This window comes from Citrus sinensis, chromosome 3 (assembly GCF_022201045.2).
Source record: "Citrus sinensis cultivar Valencia sweet orange chromosome 3, DVS_A1.0, whole genome shotgun sequence".
Taxonomy (NCBI): domain Eukaryota; kingdom Viridiplantae; phylum Streptophyta; class Magnoliopsida; order Sapindales; family Rutaceae; genus Citrus; species Citrus sinensis.
This window is the reverse complement of record NC_068558.1, coordinates 48,900,103-48,909,204: the sequence shown is the minus strand read 5'-3', so window position 1 is coordinate 48,909,204 and position 9,102 is coordinate 48,900,103. Positions and strand designations below refer to the sequence as shown.

Here is a 9,102-nt window from a genome sequence, read left to right as displayed (position 1 = left end):
GAGCCCACAAAACAGCCCATTCATTAAAATCTTAACGCACGTCTACATCACACACGATAACGTATACAATGGCAGCTACATGATCAGATTTCTAAGCTTCAAAAACACTTTAGTTAAATGAAGTGTGGTTGTCCTCGGGGGCTCAGACAAAGGCAAAAAGGCTCCTGGCTGCTTTATTTAAGGCAAAAATAAAGGCGCTATACTGGTGATGGTAAATAAGGGTTGTAAGATCAACTCACATTTGGGCCTTCAGTTGATATGGGTGGGGAATGCCCAATTGAGATGACTTGCTCCGTTATGGGACAGCGCAGAGACAGCCCAGTTAGTGAATTACACTTAGGAATGCATAGACATTCAACCTTGCATCGCGCATAGCTAAGTAGGTGTGAAGTGGGAGGGCAAAAAACACAAAATAACAGGTAGGGAAATATATTTTTAAAAAAATGGAAAAGGGAATTTTCTAATGTAGCTGGGGCTTCAGCATGAATTCCGCAAATGATCTTTGCTTCATAAACATGATATCAAAGAGATGCTACTATTGAGATGTAGTGTTTTCTAACAAATGATGATATGTTTAAACCAGTAATGCCAGCCATTTCATGGGAAGACTAGTTCATGTCGGGGATGAACAAACTTTAATCTCTTAGTTGTAAACAAAAGATATTCTTATTTCCTTGGAAATATTAAAAAGTTCTGTTCTCTGCTTGGGTAATGTAAAAACTTTCAGATCTTTAACACTTGGCATAGTAACAAGGGGCGCAACCATACCTTCAATTAATAATTATAGCATTATCATACTTTCTCTTTCGCCTCCTTGCTTTTCTCAAAATCCTTTCAGTCGCTTCCTTCTCATCATGTATCAACTTATTTTTATTGCCTGCAAAAGGATACAGGTTCATTTAGAGCCCCTTACATCAGTCTCTGGAACCAATATATGTTGTATAAAACTTTATCTGGGTTCAATTGAACAATGCCAAACAGCATGAGAACAAATCTTTGCATCCAAGCGTGTGCTAGACGAAAACAATAATTACAAACAAAAGCAATCTCCATAGTGGACATCTTCAATTTTCTTTTTATACACTTCATTTTATATCAGATAAATCAATCACTAATTCTCAATGTAACCACTTGTTCTGCAGTTCATGCCCTTTCGCACAATTTACAAAAAAGTAATAGTATCATATTTCAGTTAGAATTTAGAAACAAGTAACCCTGGAAATTAATTTTCACTGATTACCTGTTTCCTTCTCATTAATCAAGCAGGAAAAACCTCCATTAATATCCTCATCTGAATCAATCGTAATTATACATTCTTTTGCCTGCAGGACAGAATTGCATCTCAAATGGGCCATGAAAAATAAATGTCCAGAAACAGTAAAAGACAGGGATTCACTGTCAAGGGCACTAAGAAATATTAGACAGTGCAACTCCTAATAACAAGGACAAGTGCAGCAAAATCACTTAATCAGAATGCATGGCATCTACCTGAGCAGCCAAGGCACGAAGGGGATGGCTGAAAAAGAATTAGAAAATAAGAACTACCTGTCCAACGCAAGAAACTCCTTTCTGTTTTCGCTTCTCGGAGGCCATCCCCTTTTTGAGAGTAGCAAGCTCCTTTTTAACAAAAGTCCAACCTCCCATATCCACATTAGCGACTTGAATTTCTGGCACATTGGCCTCTGGAGGCACAGCTGGACTGAAATCAAAAGAAAGCTTTTACCATTGGCTAGATAACCTGAAGAATACATATTGAATCTGTACATCAAGTGATCACATCTGGACAGAGACAATCAGTAAGTGAAGAAATGAATAATGTAGGTAGTATATTTGTTTGCTAGTTGTTAAAGATAATAGTGAATGGAGAAAAGAGAACAGTGCCATATTTTGTTTTAATGTACGACAATGAAAAAAAGGGTGGCATGGACCACATTTGGTCCCATGGATGGACCTTTGTTGAGGTTCACTCATCCACAGGACAGTGACAATGGATATCATTGACCTAATTTAACAGCACAAAAACCAACAGTAAGAAGTTTGAGTTTTACACACTTCTTAGGGGCCCTTAGCTTTTTCTGAGAAGAAACAGGGCGGCCACGAGGCTGCAGATTCACAAAATTAAAAGGCCTTCTGAGAATTATGCAATCAAAAAGAAAAGAGCTGAAAAAAGTTAAAGGGTCTTTGATTGAAAAGGATATAGCACCTTTTTTGACGGAACAAAAGTAGCAGGATGGCCATGACGCTGCAGATTCACAAATTTAAAGGCGTTCTGAGAAATTTGCGCTCATGAAAAAAAAAAAAAAAAAGAGCTCAGAAGAGCTAAAGAGACTTCAATTAAGAAGAATATGGCACCTTTTTTGAGGGAAAAGTGGCCAGGTTACTCTCTTGGATGGGGCTCTTCATGCTGGAAGCGATTGCCTACAAAAGCAATGATGAATTAGAAGGCATCTCACTAAGAAGTATAAACCTAAGGTGCCTTATAAGGCAAAGTTCAAAGATCCTTTCGAGAAAGAACAGTAGCCGGTTCAACCTTCTGGGTGGGGCTCTTCAGGTCACAAGCCATTGCCTGCAAAAACAAATGATAAATAAGAAGAGAATTTGAGCATGAAAATATTTGAAATAGACATTTCAATTGCAATAACTTGAAAAAACTGGTTAGCGAAGTTTAAGCATTATTTACCCTAGGTAAAGAATAATCCAATTTATAATTTGCCATTAATCTCACAAGAATTCTTAAGAATATAAAATTTCAAATTTATTAAATGTTGATCATACATGCCTTCATTTGTTCTGTTAGGAAGCTGAAAAGCTCATTCTGCAATTTCAGTAGTGAAGCTTCTATCTTTTTTGGCAAGGAGGATAGCTCCAAGAAAATCTCCTTAAACTTGTCTTCATATATGTCCTTCCCCAGTTGATCAGATAGAGATTTCAGGCCACCATCAAGGCCGGTTTTGATGTCTTCTTGTCCCTTGTTCTGGTGACAGTATCTTAGCTGCATTAGAAGTTAAACATCCATGACACTGAACAATCAAACAGGTCATAGAAGATCTTTGTTACCATCAGCTGCAGTGATGTATCTTGGACTATCAACTTCTGGGAAATGCCTTCCACTGAAAGAGAGTTGTGAATTATTTAAACTACAATACAAAATCTGGACATTTCATGTGATTGACACCCAATCACAATTAATGAAAAGTAAGAATCACTAAAACGGCATACAAGAAGACTTAGGTTCCATGTTCCTTTTTCATAGACTTGAAAAATTATTGTAGATTAGAATGAATACCACAGACTATAACCACTGGCATTTTTTTTTTCCTTTGCTTTAATTTATGCACAGCTTCTACTTTTCCATGTATTGAAGAATTAAAGAACTCACCCTCCAGCAATATTTCTTTGGATCCTCTATTCACTTGCATGATGTCACTCTGAACAGAATCCAAGTTTATTCCAATCCTGTTGAGTGAAGTTTCCATCAAGCCAAGCCGACGTTCAAGTTCCTCACTAACCTGACCTGTACAATAAATAAAATTTTAGTATTCATGCCATAATATAACCAACAATTATTTTCCGGATTTTTTTTTTTGTATGAATATGATAGAAAGGTACAGAATGTCAAAAATGCCTTATCATTCCGCAATGAGGAAGCTTACATCTCTGGTCTGGAGCAGAAGCAGGATTCCATTTGCGCACAACATTTGTGGAACATCTTATTGGAGTTTGGCTGTCTTCTCTTGTATAACTTCCTGGGGGCAAGCAAGAAAACTTCTTCACAGTGTTTTCTCGTTCTTGAGAACTTACTCTCTGCAAATAGAATATGAAAAACCAATAAAATAGCACAATAACCTCAAAAAAAAATTTAAAAAATAAATAACAAGACGGAAATGAGATCCAACCTGTTCATTTGTCAAAACTTCATCAAGAGAGGATTGAGAAAGCTGAGAAAACATGCCAAGCTGAGATGATGGTCCCTGCGAAAATGATTGCTGCGACTGCGACGGTTGTGACCGAAGCTGTGATGGTTGTGGTCCAAATGATCTCCTTCATATTATCACCAAAATGTTTGCATTATGCAATTCCCGTAAAATCGTAAGAAAAAAACAGAACTCAAAATGAGACAGCATCGCCTTTTGGCCATAAAATCGCAGCCATCGCTTATGAATCAATGAACACCCAAATTCCAGCAAAATAAATTTGTTATACTAGCTCTCCTTCTCTAATATTATCTCAGCGAAATTGTGAATCATTGGCAAGAGAACAAAAAAAAATTCAAATGCAGAATTTCCGTAACAACATCGATCGCAAGCCAATAATAGAAATAAGGAAACTGAGCTTAGTAAAACTAAATCTCCATGATTAGAAACTTTTTCTGACATTTTTTTTTATGAACCATCAGACGCGCTAGTTAATCTTCAAATAATTACCTGAGGAAAAGTATATCCAATTTTGAATTCAAGGAAAATTTTAAAGTAACCTTAACTGAACTATAACAATAAAATCGAGTTCAAATGAATGAAAAAATTTACAAAAGTTTAGTAGATAAGATGCATAATTACGATAATCACAATTTACTTCACAGTTAGTTAATACAAGGGATGTAGAGAAAATGTATGAAACCTTGCGTGAGGAGGAAGGACAGAGATAGAGCTGAGATCGGTGGCTTTGTTGATCTTCAACTTCATTTCGTCCGACTTTTGGAATCGAAACCCTAACTTGATAGTCGATATACCGGAAAACTATGTGATCGTAGATTGACGATCGGTGATTTTTGCTTAACCGATCGATGTTATCTTCCAGATTCTTTGAATTTCAAATAAGGATCGTGGCGGGAAGGGGGCTATGCCTATATGTACATTTTAATTCGGATTCGGCTTTGGCGGATCGCATTCGTGTACGCGTGCGTGGGCGGGAATTATGGGCTAACAAGGCCATTTAATTTTCAAATTCTATTATGGGCCTTGCCTCATTCCTTGGACTTCCTTCCTAACTACGATTTTTATTTGAGATGGACTATTGGCACCCCTCCCAAATTCTTTTAAAACCCCTTCTTCAATAATGTTAAGCTTAATGTCCAAAATACCCTTATTTCTAAATAAACACATTTAATTTGTGAATCTTTTAATTTTATATTCTTTTCTTGCTCCTCACAAACAAATTTTTATGGGTGATAAACTTCTTTATAAAAATCAATTAATTAAATAACATAATTGTAAGATTATGATGTAAAAAAATTTATTATGAGCTTTAAAAAAAGGCAAATAATTTTGTCAGAATGTATTTTATTTATTATTAATAGATTGTCTTGGTAATTGAAGAAAAAATTATAGAGAATTTGAGAAAAAAAAATTACATGTGTGAGTTTGATATCAGAGAAAATACAAGAGTTTTAATTTTTTTTTTTTTAAGAGAGAAAATACAAATTTGAAATGAGATAAAATAGATGTGAAATATATTAGAGTATTTATTCTTAAATGTAATTGTAATAGAAGAGGGGTTTTAAAAAGATTTTGGAGGGGTGCCAATAGTCCAACTCCTTTTATTTTCACTTGAAATTTCTTGTTTTAGGGGCAAAGATTGTTAAAAAAAAAAAAATCCTTCTCAAACTCAATTCCAATGCGTGTATGTTATTCCAAAAAAATTTAAAAAAAAAGAAGAATTCTATTCGAAAATAAAAGTTTAGCCCTAGGAATGCATTGCATTTACATATCTCATATATTAGTTAGTTTGACCTATATTATCAGCCAATAAATAACCATAAGAATGACAGCCATTGGGTATTGGCTATCGATTCTTTTTTCTTTTTTCTTTTTTTTTTCTTTTGGTCTACAGCAACCAATTGTTATAATTTGTTTAAAATCTATGAATGTGAAATATTCATAATTTTAAAATAATAGCAATAGAACCTAACAGCCAAAATCATTTTTTCTTTGTCACCGTTTCTTCCACGTTGCTACACCTTACCAAACCCAGCTAATAGGTCCGACGGCTGATCAGTACTTGAAAACGACGTTGCTCCAATGTTGACATTCTATGTAAAATTTTTGGAACTTATTATTATATGGTATCTGCAATAGTTTGCTGCCTTTAAATATCTAATTGAATTAATTCTTGGAAGATCGCCATAATCTGTATTAACTTAAAAAGTCTACTACGTAGAAACCTGATTGTATGGTCAGTGACAGGGGCGGACCTCAGGAGGAAATTTAAGGGGGGCCAAATTTAAACTTATAAATTTAAGGGGGGGCCAAACTTAATTGTATAGGGGTCAGTGTGTAAATTATTCATATTTTATTTAAAAATCTCAAAATATTTTAAAATTCAGGGGGGGCCATGGCACCCTTTGGTCATACATGGCGTCCGCCCCTGGTCAGTGAAGTAAAATTATTTTAAAATACTTTAAAATGTTTTTTTTTTTTGAAAAATAAAATTTTAGCAGCAATCGAAATCAACTACTGAACAACAAATAATTGTGGGCATCTTAACCGAATTGGTTGTGATTGTTTATTTATTTCTGAATAATTATTAAATGCAATTTTTTTTTTTTTACTATTATTATCTCAACTATGGTCGGCATCAGGTTTTGAATTCCAACACATGTAACCACATTATTTCCAAATTTATATGGTGTTTGAATCTCACCATGCAATTGTATGATATCTAAACAGGTAACTGAGGATTACTACCAGACAAATCCCTTGATCATCGCAATTTTTAGATGGCCCACAAATATCATACAATTATAATTATTTTTTATTTTTATTCTTTTGAAAGGGAAATTCCACGTTAAGTTACTCGTAATTAATAAGGTTGTCCATTGTGTTTAGACAATAGATAGATGCGTGTTTGAGTTGCTTTTCCACCAAGTTCTATCGTTTACCAATTGATAGAGAGGACTAGTTATAGACATCTCAAAAAACTCTATTCTAAGTTATGTACAAAATGAAAAGACATGTGTTGTGTGGTTAATAATTTTTTAGAGAATTAGTTGTATCATCTTATAAAAAAAAAATTGCTTCGTTTCATCATTCAATTAATGAATACGTTTCGCTTAAAATAAAATTTTAAGGTAAAATTTTTAAAAAATATAGCTCAACGTAAGAGAATATGGACAATAATGTACTTATCATATAGCCGGCCTAATGACATCAAACTAACTTGTCATGTAAGCAACGAAAACAACATTGAACTTGTAATTGGAAATATGTTACATTTCTCGGCAACATTAATTAAAGGGGGCCCAACACCTTCATCCTCAGCGAACGTCATATCACAGTCTTATCTGGGTTTATTGCATTGTAAATGTGGTTCACGCTCGTTATGTGGAGAAGCAAGCCCCTTCGACCAATTAACAACGGCCGTTACAATTAGAAATTATCTTCAGGAAGTGTTTTCTCCATGGAAGATATTTTATCCTTGGCTGTCTCATTGTTTAAGCTCGTGTATTCCTACACCATCCATCCAACTGTGACATATGCGGCTGTAAAGAGCAGGGCATGAATCACACGGTCATCAGTCAATCACTGACTGCAATATTGAGGAATCTTTTACATATTTGGTCATCGGGAGGGCCTAAGTTACTGTAATATTAACGTAACTTACTTGCTTTCACAGTAACAATACCACGTATTATCACGTTAAACGAAACTTAGCGTCTGCCTTGATCATCACCTCTTGTCATCTTACATAACAAGCAAACAAACACAATACACTTGTAAGGCATTTTTAATTATTTATAAATTTTATTACTTTTATTTTAATTTTTCACTGTCGTTAAACTTCCATCAAATAATTGTTATTTTTTTTAATGTTCGTTATGTTATTATATAAGGTAACAAAACCCCATTACAAATGCTTGGTTACTGGCTAAAAGTTTTAATAATTTAATCATAATCTTGCCAAAATTGCAATCAAATTATTTTTTGCGAGTAAGAATCAGTCCGACGAGCGTGAAAAGAAACCAATCAGTTTTTCACTGTTTAAACCGGTGAGCTGGAGTTTGACGGTTAAATAGAGAAGGATCAAAAGTCTCTACGTAGCATATTCCTCTTCCTGTTCGGCCCACCTACTCCCCACGCATTGACTTTTTTAGGTTTTTAGTTGTTACGCGTGAAGTGAAGCCACTGCACTGGTCCGCCCGCCAACGTCGTTGAGTCATTGTAAGAGAGAATCCAGATAAAAATTTCTTTAATTTTGAGAACTACCGACAATTTTCTTTTTTCTTTTTCTTCTTTCTTTTATTTTTTTAATAGGGATTGTAAGTGTGTAACATTCAAATTATTTTTTATTTAATATTTTCATAAAATTTATATATACATGGTCAACTAAATAAAATTACTTTAAAATCGCTTTAGATATTCATCAAACCTAATATGAATGATTTCTATTATCCAAATTCATTTTGTGTCGATCTTACGTATAAATTGTGTTATTATTTAGTAAAGAAATATCATAATGACTCAAACCCATTTTAACTTTATTACTTAATTTTTAATATTTAATTAAAATTAATGACAACAAGCAAATAACGTTGTAAGTGAGTGATGTACACCTCCATATATTGTTTTTAAGGTCGAGTGGAAATAATAATTTATATGATGGTGCTATATTTATCCCACAATTTTTGCAAACTCATCCCACTATCAAACTCACCTCACTATCAAGAAATAATTATAATGAGTTCACATTATATTTAAAAATTTTAAATAAAGAAAAAGTTTGGAGATTTAATAAAAAATCAAATACCTAAACTATTAGATATAATAACTTATATTTCTTAGGAGAATTCAGTCATTTTATATTATAAAGATAAAATAATAAAATAATAAAATAAATTAAAGCAATCTTTTAATAAAAAATACCTAAACAAAAAAAAGAAAGAATTTACTCAAAAAAATTTCCTAAACTTTTAGTTGATTTTTTTATTTTAAAAATAATGTCAACTTATTCTAATTATTTTTTAGAGCTTATCCATTAGATCCCCAAGCTTTTTACATATTTACGTAAGGAGATGGTTTGTTTTAGTTTTATTAATTAGATCCTCTCTAATGTTTTTTCAAATTTATAGCACCACAATGTGGGTTATCCGGGTTTTGGTTATATAGT

At 33.5% G+C, this 9,102-nt stretch overlaps 1 protein-coding gene across 2 annotated transcripts; it reads right to left on the bottom strand.

Moving 5' to 3' along the window:
* Positions 1–516: 516 nt before the first annotated feature.
* On the bottom strand, positions 517–4,807 carry LOC102623898 (putative recombination initiation defects 3). 2 transcript variants are annotated; one of them, XM_006491401.4, is made up of 13 exons: positions 4,618–4,807; positions 3,897–4,041; positions 3,654–3,804; positions 3,380–3,514; positions 3,058–3,110; positions 2,780–2,974; positions 2,531–2,566; positions 2,353–2,418; positions 2,204–2,242; positions 2,053–2,102; positions 1,546–1,699; positions 1,241–1,322; positions 517–877 (listed from the first exon to the last, which is right to left on the bottom strand). In XM_006491401.4, exons 1-13 carry the CDS (start codon positions 4,680–4,682, stop codon positions 771–773), a joined length of 1,278 nt encoding a protein of 425 aa, XP_006491464.1. In that variant the 5' UTR covers positions 4,683–4,807; the 3' UTR covers positions 517–770. The 2 variants fall into 2 exon arrangements, 1 of the variants encoding a protein (XP_006491464.1); XR_003062109.2 differs by having other exon boundaries at positions 814–877; positions 1,489–1,699.
* Positions 4,808–9,102: the final 4,295 nt, after the last annotated feature.